We start from the raw sequence: 26,350 nt of genomic DNA on the forward strand, positions 1-26,350 counted from the left end.
AGAGACGTAACGTCAAAGTAGCGACAGATGACGTCTTATCCACACAGGTGTTTTGGGTCATTCCGTCTAATTAGTCCTCAAGTTGATACGCTGTCAATCTTCTGTAATTAAAAAATTGTAATTACATTTTTCTTAATGATATTCAGCAATATTGCAACTCGTTCCAAAGTAAAAAGAAGAAGCAAACACCTGAACTATCATTTTTCATTTATTTATTTGTAACATTAAACACCTTAACCATCTTCTCCTACATATCCGTTTATTTATATTTAATGTAAAGAACTCCCTTCATTATCCTTAAACGTAATGCTAATTTGTGTAATCAGTTCCAGGCGCTACAGAGACCTTCTCAGTCACAGCAAACATTCATGTAAGGAAAAGCAAATCCAAATTTTAACTAATAACGTTGTTCAACAGCTCTGTTCTACTCAACGTGGCATTACGTCACAACAGTGCGACAGCGAGGAGCCTGAAACTGAAGCAGCGAGACGGAATTCATTTTATTTACACCTGTGCACAAGTAAACCATGTCTGCTGTAAAAAGTGACGATTACCCTTTCTGTTCTTATACATTTATGTTACTGTACTTGCATTTTAATTATTAATATATTGGTATTATTGATTAGTTTATTTATTTTTATATATTTAAACAAATCCACTAATGTAAGCAGTTCTCAAAATTGTTTTTATTTATATTAACCATTTATATGTATCCACAGCAGCATTCTTAACAAGCCCCACGTTATATACGCCGTCTATTACAAAGGAGAGGAGTAGTGACGGGACAACTCACGCAAAACTGAAATAATTAAAGAGTTTCCGGGGGAGTGTGGATATTTAACATGGGCTTGGGTTACAGTCTGTATGAACATGCAGGTCATGCACATCTCAGTTTATACTGAAGCCTTTGACAATTGCATCCACAGGATCAAATATCTAAACAAGTACAAAAACAATAAGAATACACAACTGCAACAGAAGCCAAAGGAAGTTTATAAAGCGACAAAAGACAAGCGGTGTGCCCTCCATATTTAAAAAATGAAATAAAAAAAAGTAGCAGGTTAGCACCCATCAAACATTATTTTTCTTTACATCAGTTGCTATAATTCCAACCCAGGTTACACAATACCCTGCCACAAACAACACAACCCGGGCAATAGCCTCATAAAACCACCGGTCTCCTCTTAGATGGTTGGGGATGAATTGCTGTCTCAGCAATAGTTTATAATGAGCTGCTCACAGGAGCTCAGACATTACAGAAGCGTTTGCCTCTCTGTGTGTGTGTGTGTGTGTGTGTAACTATGTACACAGAATGAGTATAACTAGCGTATTAAGTTTGTATCAATGGGTAAGTATATTTATGTGAGTATATCAAGGATGTGTGTCTAGTTAGTTCATGCCTATGTGCATCTGAAGCTCTTTCACAAGTGAGTGCATTCAGAATCCTCAAAGACCCCCTCCAGATCTTCCAGCGTTGCACCGTTCAGACTCGGATGACTGTTAGTGAGCACCGACGTGTCTTTAGCAGAGGAGGAGCTTCCCTAGATCACCAGGCTCTGATCTGGATTCCCTTCGGTCCTCTCCGCGACTAGTCCACCTCCTCCATGTTACTGTGGGATGGTGCCGCGCACTCTCCTGAGTGGGCGAAGAGGTCAGCGGCGACCTCCGGGGTCAGCGTAGGCGGTCCATCGGGATCCATGTCGGTCCCAAACAGCGACTGGCTAGAGGCCTGTTAAAAAATAAACCACGGTTAACGATAGATGACACTGGGTTAGTCTTCTGGGAGAGTTTCTGTTTGGAGAAAATGATAAATAACATGCATACAGACTACAAACAGATGGAGATTTTATTTCTAAAAGGAGTACAAAGCAGCATTTAGATGGAGGAATCTAGATACATTATTGCAGGGAAATTAAAACTTTTCCTTCAAATAGTGTACTTGCAATAAACAACTCAGTAAATACGTTCCTGATTAAAAACAAGTCAGTCTTTCCATTGACAGTTCATAGCAGACTACACATACAGTTTCATTCTTCAGTCCGTTCCATTTAAATCCAGTCAGCTCAACAAAACCCCCCACAGCATTTACAGGTTGAAAACCAGAAACCCCTTTGAGTTAGTTGAACTTCACCCGTCTGGACAGAGTCCAACATCGGTTGATTCCACTACTGCTGTTTGTGTTGGGGACAGTGACATTTCACAGTGTACTAAGCAGCGTATGTCGACTACAAAGCTATGTCTCATAAAGAACCTTGCATATCTGAGTCAAGTATACACAGTCAGACGGTGCTCTGAGCTTTGCAGAGCATTTAAGGCAAACGCAGGTCGCTCTACGCCGCCTCGATGCCAGGAGGATTTCCCTGAGACACATACACACAGGAGCACTGCAGCAGCAGAAAACAGGATCTACAGACAGTTTGGCATCTCAGGAAGCCTTTAAGACTTAAAGTCTAATGGTGTTTTCACTGGTTTCAAACTGCCGATCAATAAAATCATCCACAATGTCACAAATAAAGTGTCTGAACAATCATTAGCAAGTTATTAAGAGCATGCTAAAACAATGTTACATCTTAGGTTCCAGAGCTCCACATCTGTCCATAATCAATAGTTTACCACTCAAAACAGAGCAACACATTGAAAACCATTACATTCAGAGGTGGACGGTAATTCCTTAATATTTGCACACTCCTAGTTTAAGACTGCATTGTTGGTACATTTCTCATCTTATTCTGTAGGACTTTAAAAAACAGAACAAGTTTTTTTACGACATTTGATCCTGATAATAAATCCTCACCTATGGCTTCGAGATGCAACATGAAAAGCAACTAAAAGCACTGACTTTGACCGGCATTTCTATAACATCATGGAACATAAAGACAAAAGAACAAACAGAATACAGTGAACTGCGGTACATATTAGAGACCATTTAAAAACATGACGGTGGCTGCAGGCAAACAGCAACTCTGAGGCCCATAAAACGCTTTCTGTATAATTTAAAGACATAAAAAAGGCAACAGCCATTGGTCACACAAAAATGACAGAGTTCTCTTCGCTTCATGAAAGAACGTTTGAAAGGAGTCACAGATGAGGTGCCTCTTCTCACATACTGCACTCAGTGTGTCGTCTTTATCTCGTTCTCTTTAAAGTGTCGTGCAAATAAAACAAAAGGAGCCCTTTGACTCTGGCTTCATCAGTTTCCTTTTGGACTCAAATGTTGTCATTTGTCAGATACATTACTGAACAACTATACGGTTTGTTTTGGGAAAATAGTCTCAACTAACAAGGTCCATTTGTTAGCCTCTTCTGGAGCTTTCAACCACACCTCACTGCCTTCTGGGAAATGGAGTTAAGATTTGTTTTTTGTCAAACTACGGTTTCTAAAGTGAATAGAAATACAGCTCAGTGGTTACATATTAGTGTAGGGGATTAAAGGGATAGTTTGCATTATGGGTTGTATGGGGTTCTCATCTACAGGCAGTGTAGTATCAACAGTAGGTGACGGGCAGCATGTCCCCAGCTTGAAGAAGCAGACGGAAACACCAGCACGGCACAGAAGCAATGAAGTGCAGAGGACAGAGGCAGCAGCTAAACGTAACTGCAGATGTTATCTACTGGACGCCTTTGACAACACTTTCTACCTCAAAGAACGCTGGCGCTGCTAGCAGGTTAGTAGCTAGTTTGTGTTGCTGTGCGACTTTGATGTTTCTTATGTTCTTATTCAACAAAGTCACACAAACAGTTTGAGGCGGCTGTCGACTAACACCTCCTGTGACTGTGTACTGTATGCTGAAGGACTCTTGTGTCTTTGAGGAGAGCATAGATGGATATAATGGCTTCAGTTCCCATTGTAAAAGGGCTGTTGTACATTTGAACTGGTCGCTAACATACGTTTTGCTGCTGCCCACGTCCACAGCAGTACATTGCTTTGTGGTAATACCCGACTATGGATAAGAACCTCTTACCACCCCACGTGGAATAATCTAACTGTAAGGCTGTCAGAGCTCATCATCTGAGAACTATTTCCAAAAATGTGACACAAAAAAACCTGCAAACTTGTTGAAAAGCACACATACACCGGAAACAATTCAATGATGTGAATAGTTTACTGTACCGTGTGCTGATGGTATCATTGTACTGCAGCTTTAACTGAAACGCTTTCTCAGTGGAATGTATTGCGTAGGGACGCACCGATACCGACACTTCACCAATGTGTTGCTTCATTAAACAGGTTTAAACTTGAATTCTAACTCCTGTTACATTTGACGATTTCATTTCATTTTTTACAAAATAGCTTGTGTACAATTCATGGTATTAATAAAAATGCAGTACATTTACATCTATGTATGTATTCGTTACATTTTGTTTTACAAACTTAGGATATCAATGCTTAATTTAAGCCTGATGCATATAAAGAACGATGCCAGTCTCTTCCACACAGGGAGGCATACAGCTCATACATTAAACTCTGGTGAGGGATCGGTACTCGGTATCAGGACTGAAACGGTCCGATTGGTGCATCCCTAGTAGTGCCCAACGTATCTTAAAGGGTTATACAAACACTTAAAGTGATGTAGTGTTGTCTAGAATCATTCTCCTCGCTGACGACCGACGGAGGACTCACTCGTTTGTTCCATAAGAGGAGCGGTTACGTGTTAAACTTTAAAGTGCCTCTTCCAAATGTTCCCATCAAACCTCACAGTCATACTTCTGAATGAAAGTCACACACGAGCCCCGGCTCAGGTCCAGTTGGATTTGCTAAGCAGAGGGTAGAGCAAGTTGATGAACAGAGCAAACAAGGCTGCCAAGGTGCCCAGAACAAAATAGCGCACACAGTCGTCGTCGGGATAGTCCGACGTCTTCTGCTTGCGGTGCCGTCGCACCGACCCTTCGTCTCCCTCGGCTCGGTCCCTCGGCATCTGACGCCTCCGCGGCGCCGAGCGGGACGGTCCGCGGGGGCCTTCGTCGACACCCTCCTCTTCTTCCTCCAGTTCCCGCCAAATTAGAGAGGCCTGCGATTGGCGGAAACCGGTGTCAGCTTCTGGGAACAGGCGTTGTCTAACAAATGCTACGATTACATTCAGAAACATTCGGCCAGTCTACCCCACAGTTTCAGATCAACGCTGACGTGTAACAAGCTCAGCATGCTTTCTCTGGTGATAGTTCAGGGACAAACTGGGACCGTTTGAGAGGCTTGCTTTTCAAATGATGTGGCGGTTAAGTGAGGAGTAAAATCGCACGATTTAAAAGCAAACGCACAGTTGAGTTCATCAAAAGTACATCTGAGCTGTTCTCCTCAAGCCTTTTCCTGTCAAATCCCATGGTAAGATGAGGGTTTTAACAAATACGCTTACCAACATGATACACATCAGAAAGAATAGTTAAGGCGTCGACTGTGGACTTAAAAACATTTGCTGCAAAACTGATAGAAATGTTATTACACTTGAAATAACTAAAAATAAGTGAATCCATGGTTTATCAGGTGACCCATTCATCCCTTTTATCCCATAGAATCACATACAGACTCAATATATCAGCATCTGACAACCTATGTGATAAAAAAAAAAACGTAACTCTAAAACAGAGCACAGCATTTGTTTAACTTCGGTAGAGATGGTAACATCTCATCTGGATACAGAAAGCGGAGACATCGAGAGTGAAAGAGATCGCGCCATGAAATTTTCTCCCAGTGAACATCTCGACTCCATAGAGACGAGCAGATGTTGAGCACCTTTCACAGCTGTCTCGCACTCACCAACTGAACAGAAATCAGCAGCGCACTCCGCTGAAGCATCAAACAATTAAGCGCCTGAAGATGCTGATGCTGCCTGACGGCTGAGCTAAAATGAACCGACTACCTACGTGAAGAATCTCTCCATCGTGAACCCACTGGGCTGTAGCTGTTCACGCACCTCACAGCAGGAGCTCCTGTCAACACTAATTGAAAAGAGACACTTGCGCTTCTCTCATAGGACCCGACAAATACTGCTAATTCCCGTTTAGTCGCACACACATTTATCAATTTCCCAAACCCCATGACAGGCGGATTGTTAACACTTTGGAGTTTTTGTTGCATTCAAATACATACTTTCAAAATGCACAACGTCTGGTGACGTATTTGGAGTCATTTTCAACAAGGCAGGAACAATCTTCAGCATGTAGAACAAACACATGTGACGCCCTCACTTTACTGGGATGCATCGGCAAACTATTTGAATACCGTTGTCACAGGTGAGGAACACTTGCATTGCGTGACCAGTGATGCTGCAGTTTGGTTGTTTTCCCAAAACACTTCACCCCAAAGCTAACCCATTTGAGCCTTGACTACACTTCCACACTTACAGGCATCACAAAGAGCTAGTGATGCTTTTAGTAACCTGGTAAATTGGATTCTGATCACCAGAAATGTTGTGAGCAGAACGTGATGCATGTACGTGGTAAAATTATGAAAATTAAAGGAATAACAGGGATTAACTTCTCACTCAAAGCCTGAATAAGTGTGCCACGGGATATTTAAACCTTGGCTAGAAGCTTAACCGTGGCCACTACAGCCCTTCTGTGTGATCCTGTCTCTCTTAGTGTTGTGGCGCCCTCACCTGGCTGGCAGTAGCTCCTGCAGAAGTGGGTGACTCAGGCCTGAGGAAGCGCAGCGGCCTCTCCACGGGTGAATTTCGTCGTCGGTAGAACAGGACGTAGGCGTAGCGCGTCACCACCTGACTCTCCTCCACCATGGTCACCGTACTGTCATCGAACAGACGCCAGCCTGAGCGACAGGGAGGGCGGAGGAGGAAGGGAAGAGATGTTGGAGACAGGGTGGTTGACAAGTAGGAGGAAAAACTCAGAACTATACAGGTGGGCATAAACCTCCGTGACTCACCAACATCACTGCGCTGGCTGTTCTTGTCACTTGGCAGCCGAGCATAGGCCGTGTAGTGGCCTCCTATCATTCCTCCATAGTGGTTGATGACGGCATACAAGTCGTAGACAGGGGGCTGCTGCAGCTCATCCTTCTGGCCAATACAGAATTTACTGAGATCCAGATTCCTACAAGACGGGATGATTTTAGAGGCTGTGTTGTCAAATTGGGAGTACTGCACGAGGGTTTGATGTTTTGCATGTAAAATCATCAACATCTTTTTACAGTAAAGGAACAGTGTGTAACATTTAGGGGGATTAATTGGCAGAAATGGAATATAATATGCAAATGACCTGAAACTAAGAAGGGTAGTGATTTGCTTTAGCTTAGAACAAGCCATTTATATCTACAGAGGGAGCAGGTCGTCTTCCACGGAGTCCATCTTCCAGGACAGACACGGCTTTCACATTTTTACATTATCTGAAGGTTGGGATGCGTTCTGGAACCCAGTATTAAACGGACCCTGATGATTAAATATTAGTGTTGCATTGATAAGCAACGACGTTACTGGTGCTTTTTAATGTTATTTATTGTCAAGCTGCAGCACGTGTTTGCTCTGCTCTGTCAGGATGAGCTCCTCCAACTACCCACCCACCCTAACTCCCTCCCTGAAGGCCACCGTAGTTCTCCAACATGCTTGGAAAGGGAGGGGTGAGCTGAGGGGCATTACGTTGGTTGCAAGCTGGAACAAACCACTACATCTTACACACGGTTCCTTTAAAGTAAATGTAAATAAGCGGTGTGCTGCAGATCGTTATGTGGTGGAACGTCGACGTTGTTTACTGTGCATTTACCTGACAGGAAAGTCAACCATGTCGTTGATCTTGTCTCTCCAGATGAAGCTCCTGAAGGAGAAGCGTTTGAGCTGGATGATCAAAACGTTGGGCAGACGCCACAGCAGCAGCTGCTTGGAGGCCTCACGGTGCTGCTGGCACTTTGGACAGTACCTAAAACAGACAAAGAAAGGTTCTGTGTCTGCACCAAAACTATTCTCAGTAAACCTTTTTGCGCCTCATTTACGAACATTAAAGTGTCTTCTCGACTAGGTCCTGTTATCTTTCAACCTAAAAGGGCAAAAACTATTTACTGAATTACGTGCAAATATGATCAGAAGAAAAGTTACATTTGCTGCAATGTTGTATTTTTTTTCTTCAGAAACCAGAACACTAGAGACAGTAGTCACAACATAAAGCTGCCTACCATGCCTCCTCGGGTGCCAGCACCTCTGGCCTTGTGAAGAGGTTGAGGCACTGCTCCAGGGTGAAGTTTCCCGCTCTGGCTGTCTCACTCAGAGAGCCGGGGTCCTCCTCGTACTCCAGCTCTTTGGAGCTCACCAGGACGTACTCCTTCAGACGCTCGTTGTTTTTCCACACCAGCTCCAGCTTTGTCTCCTCAGGGAGGTCCGCCAGAAGGTCCTCTGCAGAGGGGAGAAAAACAGTGCGCTGTTGTGTTGGACTTTAATTATTTCCTTCAGTACAATCTTAAGTAACAGTACTGGTGGGACTTTCTGGCACACCCCAAACTATGGTCTTTAACATTACTATGGAGTAACATTAGATCAACAACTCTGTGACAGTGTCAACAAAACCTGAACATTAAAAATGAGCACACAATTTTGAGCACGGAAACAGGACGACTGGGAATCTAACTGAATATCAGTGCTGAGGACAACTCTGTCCGTACCTCTCTCATCCAGCCTCTGCTCCTTGTTGTCCGAGTCCAGCACAGCTATGTAGAACTGAATGGCATGACCTGATGATGATTCACTTGGATGCTGATACCCCGTTACTGCAGCTGCAATGAAGCCGCAAAGAATAAGGAACAAAGGGACGTAGAGACAAGAAATAACCGGCACAGAAACACTGAAGCATCTGCCCAATGGTAAATATGATATTACCTTCTGGTCGCACTGCCTTCTCACATGATGTCTCTTTTTCAGCATGAGGGTCCAGAGAACAGCAGGAGGGGGAGGAAATGGTCTCAGAAAATCCAGAATTGGCAGTTTGCGTGGTGGAGAGGGACGTCTGGGAGGAGGAGAGGGAGTCCGAGTCCCCAGAGAGGAGGGCCGAGGCCTGAGCATACTCTGCTTCAGGCAGCAGAGAGGGACTCGCCGCCTCCAGTTCACCGGCTCCAACAGTACCACCGCCACCCATGGCCTCATCTCCTGGCCCAAGACCCTCGGGAGTGCCTGCTGGCATTGGGGGGAGGTCAACCCGGCACTGGGATGTTTCGGGGGATGTCCTGCCCGACTGGAAAGGAGGCTGGAACACGTTGACGGAAAACCTGCCCACAGAGAGACATCGGGGAGATTTCATCAACAGTCACTACATGTTAAGTGACAGATTCCTTACAGTGATCTTGAACAGACATGATCTTTTTCATCTCTACTGAATATACTAGTAGATGTGACATGTTACTTGCCTGATGCCGATAAATAGAGAAAATAAATTGCCAGAAGTGTTCAGTATTCAGTGCTCAAAAGATGTGAAAAGTCCTGTTTTTATAAATAATGCATGCTTATAAAATAATCTAGTTTAAACCCCAATCAGAGACAAATCGTAACTCAGCATGTTAGTATATACTGAATCTAATATCTTCAAAGAAGATGAACTTGCATGCATCAATAAAATATCACCATCATAATCCTGATAGAAGCATCGCTTGAATATTTATTTTTTAAACAGCACATGTTGACATCTGACTAAAGATGTTCCTCCACTTCCACTAGTGTGATGGACACAAAAACAAAAGCAGCTAACTGCTACCAGCTCTGTCCATGTTGTAATACCGACACGGCAGGTAATAACAGAATGAGTTGTGTTTTGTGATTGTCAACAATCGACTGTGTGTTTGATGGAATCAGTAACGCTGCTGGCTTCTCCTTACATCTTTCTGGGCTATCCTGACAAGAACGCGTGTGGGCCACGCTATATTCTAAATGATGATGAGCACCGAGGGCTGGAAGTCAGACAGTGTACCTGGAGTATCCCTCTAGTAGCTGGGTGAGACGGGCATAGGAGAGCCGGGACTCCGGCACGCTGACCAGGAAGGGCAGGCCCACGTTCTCCGTGTTGGGTCGACACAGACCCTTGTGATTGGGCCAGTGGGTCTTCTGACACACTCTGGGAGGGGAGTTAACATGTTCATAGATAAGTTAATAGATTAAATGCAATAATAAAAATGACAGATGTCTGAGTGTACATTTGAATCCCCCCCCCCCTACAAATAGGTTTCTAACAAGCAAGGCTGAGACAGCATTTACTAGAACTCACTGATTGCAGTAGCCCACATGGTAGCAGCGAGTGCACCGCTTTAGCTTGTCTTCCTCACACACTGGAGGCTTCAGGCAGGCAGCACACTTTGAGATGGGGATATTAGGGACCTGAAGTCTCTGTAGGAGAAGCAGAGGGCAAAGAAACCCCTCTCAATATCTGTAAACACCGACGTATTTAATACGCTGTAGAAATGTAAAAGTAGGACTTGTGTTTATAATGACCTGCTGCACTCGGAGCACTACCACCCTCTCTTTGGCCATGTCTTTAGAAAGCACCTCAAAGCAGAACAACATGTCGGAGGAGGACACCATGTCCAGGGAATGGGACGGCAAGAACATGCGCTGGAAGCGCTTCTTCCCCACCTGAGGAAACAAACGAGCGCAGTTTTGTCCTCAAGCGTCCTTCGTCAAGTTCTCTCTCATGGTTCCATTCCTGCCGGTGAACCGTATTCAATGACCGCCACTGATCGTCATTGATCTAAATCTATCAGCATTCCATTTAGTTTCACACACACGCAATGAGTTTGGGCTGCACTGAATGTCATTGTTTTACATACAAAGCTTCTATTGAGTCGTTCTAATGAAGCTTTGAATGGCAGTCGTCATATTTTAGAAAAAAAGAAGAAAAGCCTCAAACAGAATCGATTAAAGTGATTCATCAGATTAAATGAGTCTTTTTTGATTTAATTCAACTTCCTTTAATGAATATAGCTCGTCAGTGTTGGCCTCCCTTTGTGTGAGGCAAGCAGGAGAGCAAACCTGTTTTCAAGAGCGCAGTGTAAAGACTAAAGGCCAATGAATATGGATTGAAGCTGAATATTTGGTTCGATAAAAACATGTGAAATTTGGAAAGCAATACATCGGTCTTTTAGCTGTCATTTTTGACCTTTGGACTCAACAACGGTCTGGAGTTATTGGAAAGGTTTCCATCACATTCGTCAGAAACAGTCGTACATGATTTACAAATAGTATAACACCATTAACTACCGAGCCCGTTTGTAGCCGGTACATACAACTTTATCTCCACTTCATGTGTCTATACCTCCAACTGTGCAGAAATGTATTTAAAAAAAAAAAAAAAGAATGAATAGAAATGCAAAAAAAGAAGATTATTTAGAATTTGAATGTTAACATTAGGGAATAAATGATTTGGGGAAAAGCCTCTAATGAGTTCAGAAAACATGTGGAACATATTAGAAATGTCTGTCGGAGAATGAAGTGCTGACAAACCTCTGCCAGTCTGAGGTTCTCTGGTTTGACTCGGACATTCCTGGAGATGGATTCGAGGACTTCAGCAGTACTGGAGTTCTCCTTGCTCACACTCACTAAAAACTGAGACACACACACACACACACACACACACACACACACACACACACACACACACACACACACACACACACACACACACACACACACACACACACACACACACACACACACACACACACACACACACACACACACACACACACACACACACACACACACACACACACACACACACACACACACACGAAGCTTTATAGAGTGGGTCAGATGGAAGACAGCTTTACATTTTCTCAGAACAAAGCAAAGCCCCATTTCTGCTTTGCATGGTGAATTGACACTGCGAGTAGTTTTAGTGGAGACTGGTTGCTTCATCTCACCTTGACGGGTTTTTTATGAGGCTCCTTGGCAAAGTAGAAAACTGAGAGCACCTTTTGTTTCTGGGGCAAGGGCACGGGCAGGTAGAGGAAAGGGTCAAAGGTGATAGACACCTGAGCAAGAAGAAGAGGGAAAGGAAGTAGGTTAGTCATCACCAAAACAAGGCAAACATTCAGAAGCATTTACCTCGAAGAGAGTAAAACATTTAGCGTTACCTTGGAGCATATGGGGCAGACAAGCTTGGACTTGAACTGGCCTTGGAAGAGGTCCACTATAAAGGAATCATTTCTCATCTTGTGCCTCTGCCACGCCTCCTCAGCCACCACCTGCAGCAACAGATCAAACACACCATCAGGCTCAGGCTGGACTACGCCGCGGGAAGAACCGAAGCTTGTTATGTCAAAAAACCTCGTCAAGCCGCCCGTCAGAGTCCACCGTCTCCGTGTAAGGTTTATTCTGGATGCGGTTCAAGTCCTCGTGGAGCCCGTCCAACAAGAAAGCCATGAACTCCTGGGCATCGTGCTGGGCGTAACCTGTGAACTGACTGGCTTTACTGGCCACAATTGCCTACAAGGTTGCAAACAAACGACAAAGAAGCAGTCAAACACAGAACACCTCCAAAAGTAAAACAGTTGTTGTTAACCACAGCAAATAAGAACGATTTGGTCCATATTTGTTGTGAAAAACCTCTGTATACCTTGAGTTTTGAGGGTTGGAAGGCATGATGTGTTCCTTTCCAAAGGGCTCTGAGCAGCACAGCAAAGCCAATGGCTAGCCTGCCTCCCGTCCCCAGCGGATTATTGCAGTTGATTTCTGCCTCGAATGCTCGATCTAACGGGTCACAGAAACAGCCGTGAGATAACTAAACCAGACATCACATAAGAGCTCAGACACAGACAGACACACAATTTCAAGAAGAAAAACACAGAATTTCTGAGATTTAAGTTGCACATTTCCAAAAAACACGTGGAGAAATTGTTTTCATTTGTCAAGGAATCACATTGCTTCACTTTGCGAGGTTGTATGAACCTCATCCCACCACGCTAAACACTGCAGAACCGTGGTAACGCCAGCTGGTGTCTGGTGCAATAAATGATGCATTTGGTCTACTTGTTTATTGCATTACAATGTAACCTGTACTCATTTGAATGTATTTATGATAGAGTTCAGACCCAAACAAAAGCCTTTTACCATGAAAGTAATCCCTGAGTTCTCTGGTGTTGGACAGGGATTGGATGACACTGTTCATGAAGCAGGTGTTGCCGAGGTTTACCAATCCTGTAAAACCAGGCAGGCACACCTTCTTCTCCTCCTCCTCTTCTTCATGGCGCTCGTTGCTGGCAGGGAATGCATGGGTCATGGGCTGCACCATGCAGGTAGGTTTAGGCTGAGAGAGTAAAGGTGTACACACTACTAATTAGAACCATTCAGATGCGGACTTCTAGTTATTGGACAACATTGCAAAACAGATCTTGCTTCTTAAACAACTATCCAAACATCAAGTTTACATGATTATTCATCTTTCTGCTCACCGTGGTAACAGGGGGCTCTGGCTTGCTGATAGCAACATGCTCCGAGACATTGCGAGGAGCCACATTATCCAGACCGCAATCCTCCACTCTGGATGAGGCCTTAGGGGGCTTGGGTTTCTCCTCCCCGACCCTCGGAGGCTCCTCCTTGGCTGGCAAGCTGTGCTGGCTACTGCCTGGCTGGCTCTTCTCCATGCAGGAAGGGCTGGAGGGAATAGCAACCTTGGCGCCACCCACTGCACCTTAAACAGAGGAGAATGGGGCTTGTGTATAGAAGACGAAGGTCTATAATACGTAGCTGGACGGCACTGGACAGGGATATTTGTAAACTATAGGACATAAGGAATTTAAAGCCTTTTCATTAGGGCACACTTTTGAAAAATTACTTTGCCATTATTTGAAATCACATCATATAATTAAAGCCATTTACACAAGTGCAGTACTCGTTAAAAACAGGCCTGTTCAGAACGGGCAGAATGTTTAACCTGTGGCGTTGCTGCTTGCTGCTTTCTCGAAAACCCCCATACAAACTACTTCCTACTCAACACTGCGCTTCCTTTGGTCCTGAGCAATACAGCTACCATGACACAGTTGCATCACTCACGGTCAGAGACACCAGTGAAAGATACTCAGGTTCATGGTTCACGGTAAAACAACAGAGGCAGACTTTGCAGGGCCCCCAAATCAGCTATAGATTTATTATGATGTTTAGATATGAAACATATTGGATCATGTTACTATTCTAACTCATTCTAGCCTGTAAGAACTTACAAAAGGCCTCAAAAGCACAGAAAAATAAGCAACTCGGCAACTACTTACTGTGTACTTCTACCTCAGAGGAAAGTAATGTCGTACTAAATTGACTTGTTTAAAAAATGTTACTGGTTACCAAATGTTACTCACAAAATATAACAATTAAAATATGATGCATTATTTTGCATTAAACTATCCAAGACGATATTAGAACTGAAAGCTCCGCCTTAAAATAGAGTTCAGTAAATATAAGTACGTTGTGCTAGAAAGGATGAGCGGTTCTCGAGATATGCCAAGGACATACAGACAGATTCCTCGCTTCATAGTTTGTCATTTGGAACCAATTATAGGAACAACTTTCTTTCAAGGAAGCTCCAAGTAAACACATATATTCAGTATGAACTTATTATAGGAAGTGTTAGTCTCCATATATTTTGAATTAAACGTTGTTCGTACACATTTTTGTGCATGTTCGGCTGACCTGTGTACCAATTGAACACTCTCTAATCTATTGTTCCAGTATTTTGAAGCCAATTACATCGCTGTTACCCAAAAGACTTCCAGGAAACTTATTGGAAAGCAGTTTAAAACTGTTGCCGCAATCTTCTGTAGTCCCATTTGGAACCATGTCATGGGCTCTCAAGGGCAGCAAGTGTTGGGTGTCACACAGCGTGGAGGCCACATGGGGCTAGCAGGAGAGACTGGCACCCAGATCTACTTACCAGCTAAGTTACAGAGCTCACATTCCTGTCATTGAGAGCTACCCTAAAGAACACACACAGTAAAAACACACGAGTATGACTTCTCATACAGCACACCTGCTCTTCCAATCAAGAGCGCACCTACTGTAGCTGTAAGTGTATTCTTTACAGGTATGATTGTTAAAAGGTTTTTGTCGAGGTGTATATACTGTACATGGTTTTAAGATCACGTGATTTCAAATTCATGTTTGTGATGGACATTGCCAACAACAAGAGAATCAAATTTCACCATACTTGCAACATTAAAAAAAAATAAAAATCTATAACTGCATAGTGTTTAGAAGTAGAAGCTTGGCAGCAGACCTTGTGGGGCGGGGGCCTCCAGACCCCCCCAGCGCTGGCTGTGCCTCTTTTTCAGGGTGATGTCCAGTCGGGACGGGGTGAAGGAGTAGCTGCACTGCTCAGGCTGGATCAGGTTCCTGAGGCACGGGAGAGAGAGAGAGATGGGGACGGTCAGAGTGCAACCCACTACGGTAGAGGTTGATTTTCATGTTTTTTAACATTGTGAATGATTTAAAGACATTAAAACATCTCAACACCACGCTGTCAGAGCTACCGTCACTAACTGCACTTCCTGTATAAACGTCAAAATAAAAGCACCTCCAGAGAGAAACAGACAGAAAGGTCTTCAAATACGTGTGTAGGATGCATGCAGGAACTGATTCAGCAGTGAAAACAGGTTAAACAGATAAAGATAGAAGCTTCAGATCAGTGTAAAAGTGAACCACCACACCACCCGCGATCGAGACAGAAGAAAGGAACAACACAGCTCCTGTAAAGCCGGTAGGTGATTTTTTTTCCACAATCATTAAAAAGCAAAAGCGTTGCATTTACATTCAGGATACCTTCAGTAGCTAGCGTAGCATGGAAGTGCTAACGGTCGTTAATGGTGTGCTAACGTACTCTGCTAACGTTAGCTCCACAGGTCTTTACATAGAAACATAAACGTTTAATCATGACTAGCTCTAGCTGAACACTGGGACTCACTAAAATGTGATCCCAGTTGAAGTCGGGTTCTCGGCCACAAAGTACCACATGATCGATGTCATGTGTTTGACCTGATGATGCAGCACGGGTCCTTTGGCACCGCGAGTTCACTAAACTGCACAGGAAGAGAAACACGACAGTGACTGCGACAGTTACCTGAGTTTGACTTGCCACTTGAAGACCGTGTTTGGTCCACAGTCTGAATGAAGCCGCAGAAAGTTAGTGTCACTGTGAAAGGATGACACAGAAAGATCATTCACTGGCTGTTGTTAAAAGACATTAAAGCATGGCATTAAAGTATGCCATAAAGAATGGCGTAGCAATTCTCTGATGGCAGCATATTCTCATTTGCTACCTCGTCTGAAAGATGAGGGTGAAGTCCTGTTCCCTGAAGATGACCCTCGCCGTGTCCCTGCAGATCCCCTTCATGTAAACATTTGCCACCATCAGGTCGGTGCCCTTCTCGTACGAATCATTCTTCACAACTTGCAAGTTAACCATCGGCTCTGGGACTGTGGGAAGTTATTACTGGCATCAACAAACTCATCTTGAACGAATCAGTGCTGAAAAGCAACAAACCTGACTGTGTACATACAATACGTATTGCTACATCAATCAACATGCATTGTTTATGCAAAGATTCTACTTGAATAGATCAAATGAAAAGCCCCCCTCTATTCCCAAACCATCTCAACTAACCTTCCTGTTCTTTCATTTCCAGAGCAGGCTCCTCCTTCGACTGGTCCTGCTTCTCCTCTCCGTCACAGCTGCCCTGCCTCTGGGCAAGACCGGGTGACTGGCTTTGTATGGCAGCCACGCCAGTGGCTGGCGTCGAACCCGCCTCTCTTGATTCAAGCTGCTGGCAGATCGGAGTATCCTGCTCCGCTTCCTGCTCGACAGGCTTCTCCTCTGGCTCAGAGTCAGTTATATCTCCCCGTGTCTCGAGAGAGGCGGCAGAGGCCTCTACGTCGTTGAAGCAGACAGGTTCGAGGCGGTCGCCGGTGCTGACTGCAGCTGCTGGTTGGCTATCGCTGCCATGTGCTGTTGCTCCACAGCTGTCCGACGACTGGTTTGGCTCCTCTGCCACCTGAATCCAGAAAAAAAGAGAAATTAAACCTCAAATCCTACAGAGAACAATTGGCACTGGAGACGAAGTAAATACAGAGGAGCGAGGAATTCTTCACCTCTGGCTTTCAGGGTTTCAACAACTACATTCCTCGCTCTCATTGCTGCAATTATCAAGAGAGCTGACAAGCTGATTTCCGTTTCGACCAGGTCAATGTACTGTACAGACATCAGGTAGTTCTTCCATGAGAGCTGAACCATCTGTAAAGTGGACTTTTACCGACACCAGGTACTGTGAAGACACTGGTGGTGTAGCGGATCACTGTTGATCCGTGGTCCGGACGGATCCCCCCTCACAGTTTGACACGCATGTGAACCGTGGATTAATGACACAGTTTAACGTTAACCATCACAGTGTGAATAAAGAAGATGTTTTAACAGCAACACATTAGAGCACGGTTAATATTCAGGTACTAATATTCAGTGTCCGCATCCGTAATTGAAACAAAAAATGCAAACTATTAATAAACAAGTACATTTATTTGACATTCTAAACAAAAGACACAGAGCTGAAGTGTTCCGATAAGCGTCCGAGATGTCGCAGCTGTTCTCACCTGAGTTCCGTTGGTATGGCTGCCAGCAGTGACTCCTGGCTTCTGTTCCTGGCCGCTGCCTCGTCTCTCTGCTCGGTTGTCTCCATCTCCGCGTTGTGTCTGTGGGCTCCGACCAGCGGGCAGGTGTGTGTGTGGAGCTGTACCGCTGGCTGTGGACTGGACAGAGTCCCTGTCGGCCGGTGACGTGGCCTCCACTCCTGTGGGCGGCTGTACAACGGTGCGCTTGGCAGTAGGTTCCTGAAGCTCGCTTTGCGTGACTCCAACAGGCTTGCTGGTGGTGGTTGAGCCATCTTTAGCGCCACCTTTCACCCCTACAGAGTCCTTGGTGACCTTGTCACACGCCGGTTTGTTTTTCAACCCGCGCTTGAAGCCCCGCTCGGTTTTGCCCCCACCTCGTCTCGACTCGCTGTGTGCAGGTGAGGAGGGAGGCTGGGCCAGCTGGGGTTTCTCTGATGGCTCCAAGGCAACAGGCTTCATCTTCAGCTCCTTGTCCTTTTTGGTCTCTGTAGGTGTTGCCTCCTTCTCCTTCTTGTTGGACTGAAGCAGAGAATACAGAGGCAAAAACATTTTGTTATTGAACCAAAAGGAGACTGCGCGGGAGACTACATTTACACATCACAGTGTGAATGCCACTTAGGTGTCACTCAGAACTAAATTGACACATTTTCAAGACAACAACAAAATATTATGAAGGAACGCCACATGCATCAGTGCAGATACCAACACAAATCCACTCCTGTACGTACAAAAAAACATCTTATGTTACGTGACTCACGTTAAGCGAAGGCCAGACGTGAAAGGGAATCTTCTTGTGCATGATGACATGCAGGAAGCCTCCCTTCTCCTTGTACTGGACTCTGCTACACGACGCCTCTATTTCCTCCTGCAACTGGCAGATCCACTGTCGTCCATCTGAAAACATATATACATATACTATGAGAGCGGAACGGGACTCAACATAAATTGTAAAATTGCATAAAAGACCAAATATAGACGTCAACGTGCAGTATGTTCAATAAGTTAAAACAAGTTCAACAAAGCCTAACCCCAAATGCGGCCGTTCTTCTTTTGTGATTATATATATATATATATATATATATAGATCTATATATATAGATATATATATATATATAGATATATATAGATATAGATATATATAGATAGATATAGATATATATATATAGATATAGATATATATATATATATATATATATAGATATATATATATGCTATAATGCTAATATACACACACACACACACACACACACCATAGTAGCTTCTGTTTCTGTTCCATGCTTTACGATGACTGACCTGGGAAGCACACATGGCAGTGTGTATCGGTGAAGGTTGTGTTGATGTCCTCGGTCCTCTGCACCCCGTCCCCACAGCGCAGCCTGACAGTCACTTCATTGACATTCTGCTTCCAGTCCACAAACACATCTGAGAACACAGAGGAAGGGACAGTCACACAACCAGAGAAGAAACTCGGAAAAACAATGCACTTCCTGTTTCCACCCTAATCATTACAATATATTCACATATATTACACAGGCCACAGCAGAGGTTGTTCTCCATTTCTAAAAAATTGAATATGAGACAAAGCGTCAATTGCATTTGGTAAATATGGACACAGGGAATAAAATAAAAACACAGACAGCAAACAGCAGAATGGGAGTGAGGTTGTGAAGTAACCGGTGGCGAACATACTGTATCTCTACTTCCCTGAGAGAACATGGACGCACACACAGAATTGCACCTGCTGCCAAATTCACATAGCAGACCATCTCACTCATAAGCTCAAGTGGGTCAGTGCAGGGCACTCAGGCACAGACCGAGAGACAGTCCAGTGAACTCAGCAATCACAGACGGGACATCTAAAACCGTCTGCGCCACACAAATGGCATAGCAAGCAAAACAATGACGTTAAGGCAAGTGATCGACTTATTTTAGAAAACACGCTACCGAGCCATACACATGCTTTTCAAGGTCGAGAGAGGAAACTTTGGCAAAAGATATCCCAACGTAAAACGCAAAACAAACACGTACCATTTCTCATCGTGACTTCAAAGTCGAAGCAGTGATCGGAAAAGAAAATATCATCCCAGAGATACAGCGAGCGCTAGATTCCCTGCAGGCAAATAAGTCATGTATAGACATCACACGCACTCCGACTCAGTGTTCAACAACCAGAGAGCCTCGACCGTCCTCCTTCACTCCGTCTCCAATCCTCTCGCACACGTAACGGTTCCAGAAAGGTCAAAAGCAACACCCAAGCCCTTACAGCTGGTGACAGGTGCATTCCTAGTGGAGCAACGCCACAGTGGGCTCTCTGCCTCTTCCTGCACATTGATATTATTCATCTCGGTTATGTTTGTGTATTTTTTTAATTGTGCAAAATAAACTCAGACTAAATATCAACATTTTGAAGTTCTGATAACAATATATCGGATGTTAGCTTTTAAACAAATACATACAAAGCATACATTTTCATATATATACTCGATATAAACAATCCTGATGCCAATGCTTTGTCCAATCTTCAATGAAAAAGCGAATAAAATGTAATCGTCAGTGCCCTTTAGTGGGCAAACTACCGTACTCCCGGGCTATAAGCCGGTATATAGGCCGCACACGCAAATTTTTAAAAGAATACGGAATTTTTCCACAGATAAGCCGCACCGGACGATAAGCCGCAGGCGCGCAGGTGTCCCTGTTGAACGACAAGATGCTTTTAACCGTACTAAAGTTGTCTCCAACTCGCTAGCTTCTAAGCTAATTTTAACATTACTGCCAATGGGGAAATGCTAACCGCGATTAGCATTAGCGAATATAATATATCTTTGTAGCCTACATCTTTTCATGCTTCATACAGACACTTACAGTACAGACTAAGGTCTCTCAAGGCTACCAAACGGAAGAAGTAAAATGAAGCAGCGTGTCTACGTCGCTCGTAGCTCTGAATAGCATTTACGGCTAACTGGCTTGGCCAGTTGCTGCTAGCACAACAGCTATTGAGAGCTATGAGCAACAACAGTTAATGCCTCATTGCTTTTAGATTCTAATGAGAAGACACGCTGCTTCGTTTTACTTGTTCCGTTTGGTAGCCTTGAGAGACCGTAGTCTGTAATGTAAGAATGTCTGCATGAAAAGATGTACGAAGATATATTATATTCGCTAATGCTAATCGCGGTTAGCATTTCCCCATTGGCGGTAATGTTAAAATTAGCTTAGAAGCTAGCGAGTCGGACATGTTATGATGTTCAGAGAAGAAGACAACTTTAGTACTGTTAAAAGCATCTTGCCGTTCAACCTTTTTTGTTAACAGTCCTAGTGAGAGGTAGGTCAAACGTCAAAGGTACTTCATCCATATTGTAGCGACCCTGTCAGTCACAGCTGGTAGCAGAGGGGAGGAGGGGGTTAACTGTTCTGTGTCGGGAGCTAGTAAATGTTGTGCTAGACCGGAACCGGAAGTTGTGGTTGTTGTTGTGGAAAACACTGTACGGATAATGTTCGAGGGAGTTGCTCGGCGGTTTCTGTGAATAAACCCCTTGCAAGGACCCTGTCTCCGACTCGTAAGTGGAACATTACAATATTTATGTTAAATGTGTTGGCGGGGCAAAGCTATGGAAAAATCCGTATATAAGCCGCACCGGTGTATAAGCCACAGTCCCAAAGCATGGGGGGGAAAGTAGCGGCTTATAGTCCGGAAAGTACTGTATGTACCGGTGACACTGTTGACCTAAAACCTATTTCTCTTCTGCAATTGTTACGTATTGGCCGACATGCCAATAAATCTACAATAAGCCAATATCTGCAGATATATCGCCCGGAGCGATTGAGTAGTCCAGCTCTTATTCCTGGACAATTGCAAAATTTGCCAAAATGTGGACGCAATCAATGAAAACCAGCTACGCCTAATGCACAGAAAGAAAATTATGCTGTTATGTTATGGTGTCATTTACTCGCAGATAGATTTTAGAGCTTCCCTAAAAAAGCCTCAGATCAAATGGTGGTGATAAAATGTGCTTAAAATCGTAAACTCATAATTCAGAAAAATTGAGACGGAAAACACGGAATTTAGGAAAAAATAAAACAGAATGTGGAAATAAAGACGGATTTCCTCGGGCCTTCGGTTAGCGTTGGTAGGTATTGAAGAAGACTGTGTAAAGAGAGAGGAAGAACATTCTCATGACCGTGACAAACCAAAGTTACCCAGATAAGGGCCGGACTCTCTCAGCTAAAAATACATCTCTTCAGCATGACGCAGAACATAAATAACAGAAACACATGTCAAAACAGAAACGGCATGATGATACATCATACTGTTGATAACAACGTGCCAGCAAAATAACGTTTGTCCACTAGCAATACAGAGCACTGACCAATCAAAATACGGCCTACTCCATCCTTCTCCTGTACCTGTGTTCACTCCGTAAGTAGCCTGGCCTGTGGTATTGTACAAAATGCCTTCTTGTGATATTCAGCAAAGAAATAGAGCGAACAAACACCATGATGGAGTATCTGTCAAATACTGCATAGATCCAATATCAAGTATCCATACTGGAGCTGCTCCAGTGCCCCATCAGCTGTGTGTTGTCATCAACATAAGATCTATTATTTAAGCTTTAAGTTTGACCGCTGACTTGATTATAGTACTACACATTTAAGCAGAAATATAACAAGTTGGTCTTCCAAGTAGACACACATACAACAAGTGTTAGATACACAGCTTCGTATAAGATAGGGTTGTGAAGGAGCAGGCTCTTTGGTAAAGGGCTTATGGGGAATGTGGTATTCCTTACAGCAGCATTTCTACCTCCAGGGAGGAGCCAGTGTCAGGTGTATCCATCACAACACTGCAAAGGATGAGGGAGTATGGTTGTTTTCCTCTTGGACACCTACAAGGGTTAGTGAGCATTTATCCTACTAAGAGAACACAACTCGGAGTAAATACAAAGATAGCAAAGGGAAACCACAAATCTAATTATGCTGAATACTTTAATATCAATAATGAATACTTCCCTTGTCAAGCAGGACAACCAACAGTTCCCTCTATTTTTAAACTAAAAAGTTTTTGTTCTATATATCCTCTAGCCATATGTCTTTAAATAATCACAGCAGGGTTTACTGAGTACTGCCACTACAAGTAAATATAGGAACCACGAAATGTTCTTTATGTCAAATGTGACGCTTACATCAACCTATGTATGTCAGATGCAAACAGAAACAAATACTTCCAGTGACACACACACACACACCACAATAAATGGAAAGTACAACATGTACTAAGTGGTCAGCTCATGATAAAAAAGCATTCAGGCAGCAGCATGAACTGCAACAAAGGAATGAAATAAACAGCAAAAGGACAACATTGCAACTACATAAGAGTTCTTATCACACCGGAAAATAACATAAAAACTCATTTTATTTGTCCAGAGCAGAGAAACTCCTGAGTGATGTTTTGTGTGTTTCAATGAGTGTTAAAATAGATTTTAAAAAGACAAATATATGTAGAAATTGCTGCATAAAGAATTCATATCATAAATGTGTTAATAAACGACAATAGATTTTATGGTCTGCACTGTGCAGCCGTAACACGCCCATAAATGTGAAACTGTGTTTTCCAGATAATGATGCAAATATGTAGGCCTTGCATTTATGCCAGTGCCAACTTTGTCCACACTTTTATAACATGTCAATACAGGCCTGCAACTAAAAATGATTGCTCGTTATTTCAACTTATCACTATGGTGCAATCAAAAAATAGCTTGTTTAGTAGTGTACGCCCAACACTCCAAAAAGCCCATGATATTCAGTTTACCATCACATACGACAATGTAAAAGCACAACAGTGGTGAGAATAAATTCAGAGTATGTATGACAAATTCAAAACAATGCTGCATCTGTATAATGCACACACAAATCGAATGTGACAGTGCCTGGTTTGCTATGTTGTGATGCCACCTCGTGAAAACTATGCTACTAGTGGTCATACTGTGCATATTTTGACCACTTTGTATGGTGCGCAACACTTTCCTGTCATTAGTTTCACACTAATCCTAGTAAATATAAACTAGTACACATGAATGTAAACAATGCACAACACAACTTGCACAACACATTTAGTCCTACTGACCTTTCTTGACTTCTGCAATGACCCCGTCCACTGCTGCAGCGGCTGCCCTCTTGGCCTCTCTGCTCTCCTGGTTGGCCCTGTCCTTCTGCTTCTTCTTACTGGTACTGGAGGACTGGTCTGAGCTGTTGTCGCCACCGCCGCCCCCTCTCTGGTAGGCGCCTCCACGACGGCCCGCTGTCCCGTTACTGGCTGCACCGCTACCACCGCTGCTGGCCATCTTCGGGCACTTGGCACGAACAGGCCGCCCGTCGCCGGAATCACTACCGCTGCTGGGGTCTGGATCTGACGTGTGCCTCTTCCTGCCTGGCCCAGCTATCTTGGCGATGATACTGGTCTGAACTCTCCCAGAACAGAATCAGGAAGGCTGGTTAGGGATGGGGGCCTGAGGCAGAGGACAGAGAGACATTTAACAGTCAAGTGGAGAAATTAGTAGTAATAGCCATAACTGTCTGACATCAATATGTGCAAGGTTTAACAGTGTAAAGCTAAACAACTTATGGCAGTGTGCCTTTATTATGTTTGTATACACACACACACACACACACACACACACACACACACACACACACACACACAGATGGAGGGAGAGTGTTGAGTATTTAAAACTAATTTGGGGCACGCATCAAATAACTACAACAATGCGAGACGTGGACATTGTGTCTAACAAAAGGACACATAAGGCAGCACATAACGTTAGCCGAACTAGCCCGACTTAGAGCCTTGCCTCGTTTCCTTAGCATAGCAAGTTGCTAACATGGACATTCAAATGACAAACAAAGGACAACAGTTACATCAGCCACCTTCTTCTGCGTCCAGTACAGCGTATTTACTAATAACATGGGTGGCGTTCATTAAGCTTAGCTAGCTAGCTTAACAACGTAGCTTCCCGTCTCCACAGTTGTTAGCTTGGTAGAACTGTTAAGTTAGCCAGCCGACTGCAGGGGTTCGTTTAATTCAAGGCCCACGTGTTTTGGACTGTCATGTGCCTGTCGATACGAGTCTTCACGTAATGTAATTTCCTTAGGCGCTGAACGATCACGTAACTAACGTATGTTTCATCAACCTCATTAATTGCAATAAGCAAGTTACCTTGAGTCAATAACACAAAAATGTTGCGATACTGTAATGTACCTGATCCATATTGAGGAATGCGTGAAAACACAATTGTTGGGCTGAACATTGTCATTTAAAAATATGCAGTATTTGAAGTTGAAAAGCCGTCTTAGCTTTAATTACTAGAAATAACCGCCCACATTACTGCTGTGTATTATCAGAGAGGGTTATAACGCTCGTTTATCAGTACGATCATTACAGCTGAAGGCCAATCTCTCAACACAGCGTAGGACAGGTGCTACAATCAAACGCTCCTACAGTCTTCGAGAAGCTAACGTCATTAGCCACATCAAGCTAACGCTAGCTGACACCAGACGGTTGATATGGCTAACGTTACCAATTTTACTCAACACAACATGACATTCCGTGACACCTAACGCCCGGCTGTGAATTAATGCCAAATTAATATAGTCATTAAAACGGGAGACTTACGACGCTCCAATTGTGCGGGAATTGAATTCCGTTCCTATCACACAATGGCCGGAGACTGCTGCTTCTCCCGGCTGCTAAGCTCCTTCCTCGGCCGCGGGCCGCTGAGCTCCTGCCCCCACTCGAAACCCCGCAGTCCACGGTTTCTGGAATATTGTTTCCTTTATCCGGGACCCATTTCTGGTTACTTTGACACTATTTATTTCAGAGATCCAAACAAAAGGCAGCAATTAAAAAACGGTTCAGTCTGTTGGTGTCATTCGGCCTCTGCGAGGTGATTCCTACTTTGTTTGGGGCACATTACACTGCTGCCCGGACAAACGTGAAGCGAGTGCACGCATAGGCCACTTCCTGGCTGTCGCGGTCACGTGATCTGTAGCGCTCTCTCTCACATACACACTCAAACACAATGCAGTCAGTCATTATAATACAGTCAACATTGAAACCAGGCTGAAATGATTTGGTTTGCAAACATGTTTCAATATACATTATATGATATTTTGCTGTAGCTCATTTACCATTTTATGAAATAGACTGTAACACTAGTCTATTTCATTGTATATACTGTGCATTTTGTTGTTTTATCTTATATATTATATATTCTGATATTTAATTTGTCCTACTCCGTTATTCTGTTGTATATATTGTGCATTTTTTTAACACTTAATATTTGTGGTTACTCTGTTACTTTGCTTCTTGGTGTGTCTTGCTGCTGTAACATACAAATTCCCCCCTGGGGATGAATAAAGTACATATCTATCTATCTTACCAAGATGTTATCAACAACAGGGGGAAAAGGGCCGCAGAAATATGCAGCACCACTAAAACAAAATAAACGCTGAAATAATGAGGGCCTTGTTGTGTTTGGGCCATTGGTCAAATCTCAGTTAATTAATAGTAGAATGGAGGATGTAGTATAATTATGGAACATATATGTCAATACAGTTTTTATCTAAAGTATCACTAAATAACAACAGCACAGCAAACCTCGGGCAGGATTGTATTCAAGTGTAGGGATACTGGTTGGTTTCTGTGAACTGGGGGAACTTCTGCTTCAGCTGAAGACCATCCCTCCAGTCAACATTCAATGGTGCTCATATGTCAACAATTTATATGGGCCTATGTTCCC

The 26,350-nt window shown here is 43.7% G+C and overlaps 1 protein-coding gene across 4 annotated transcripts; it reads right to left on the reverse strand.

Annotated features, from left to right (window-relative positions):
• Positions 1 to 253: 253 nt before the first annotated feature.
• Positions 254 to 25,487, reverse strand: usp19 (ubiquitin specific peptidase 19). Of its 4 annotated transcripts, none has more exons than XM_079273824.1 (26): positions 25,225 to 25,487; positions 23,680 to 24,061; positions 18,855 to 18,983; positions 18,319 to 18,455; positions 17,544 to 18,080; positions 16,564 to 16,951; positions 16,220 to 16,376; positions 16,021 to 16,092; positions 15,181 to 15,296; positions 13,367 to 13,605; positions 13,026 to 13,221; positions 12,532 to 12,665; positions 12,243 to 12,401; positions 12,050 to 12,160; positions 11,837 to 11,947; positions 11,418 to 11,519; positions 10,410 to 10,550; positions 10,186 to 10,304; positions 9,892 to 10,035; positions 8,811 to 9,196; positions 8,597 to 8,707; positions 8,114 to 8,330; positions 7,708 to 7,860; positions 6,875 to 7,041; positions 6,594 to 6,760; positions 254 to 1,729 (listed from the first exon to the last, which is right to left on the reverse strand). In XM_079273824.1, exons 2-26 carry the CDS (start codon positions 23,894 to 23,896, stop codon positions 1,589 to 1,591), a joined length of 4,551 nt encoding a protein of 1,516 aa, XP_079129950.1. In that variant the 5' UTR covers positions 23,897 to 24,061; positions 25,225 to 25,487; the 3' UTR covers positions 254 to 1,588. The 4 variants fall into 4 exon arrangements, with proteins under 4 accessions (XP_079129950.1, XP_079129949.1, XP_079129948.1 ...); XM_079273823.1 differs by lacking the exon at positions 254 to 1,729 and adding an exon at positions 1,776 to 5,009 and having other exon boundaries at positions 13,367 to 13,599; XM_079273822.1 differs by lacking the exon at positions 254 to 1,729 and adding an exon at positions 1,776 to 5,009.
• Between the last annotated feature and the right edge of the window lie 863 nt (positions 25,488 to 26,350).

Source organism: Melanostigma gelatinosum (assembly GCF_949748355.1).
Source record: "Melanostigma gelatinosum genome assembly, chromosome: 8".
NCBI lineage: Eukaryota > Metazoa > Chordata > Actinopteri > Perciformes > Zoarcidae > Melanostigma > Melanostigma gelatinosum.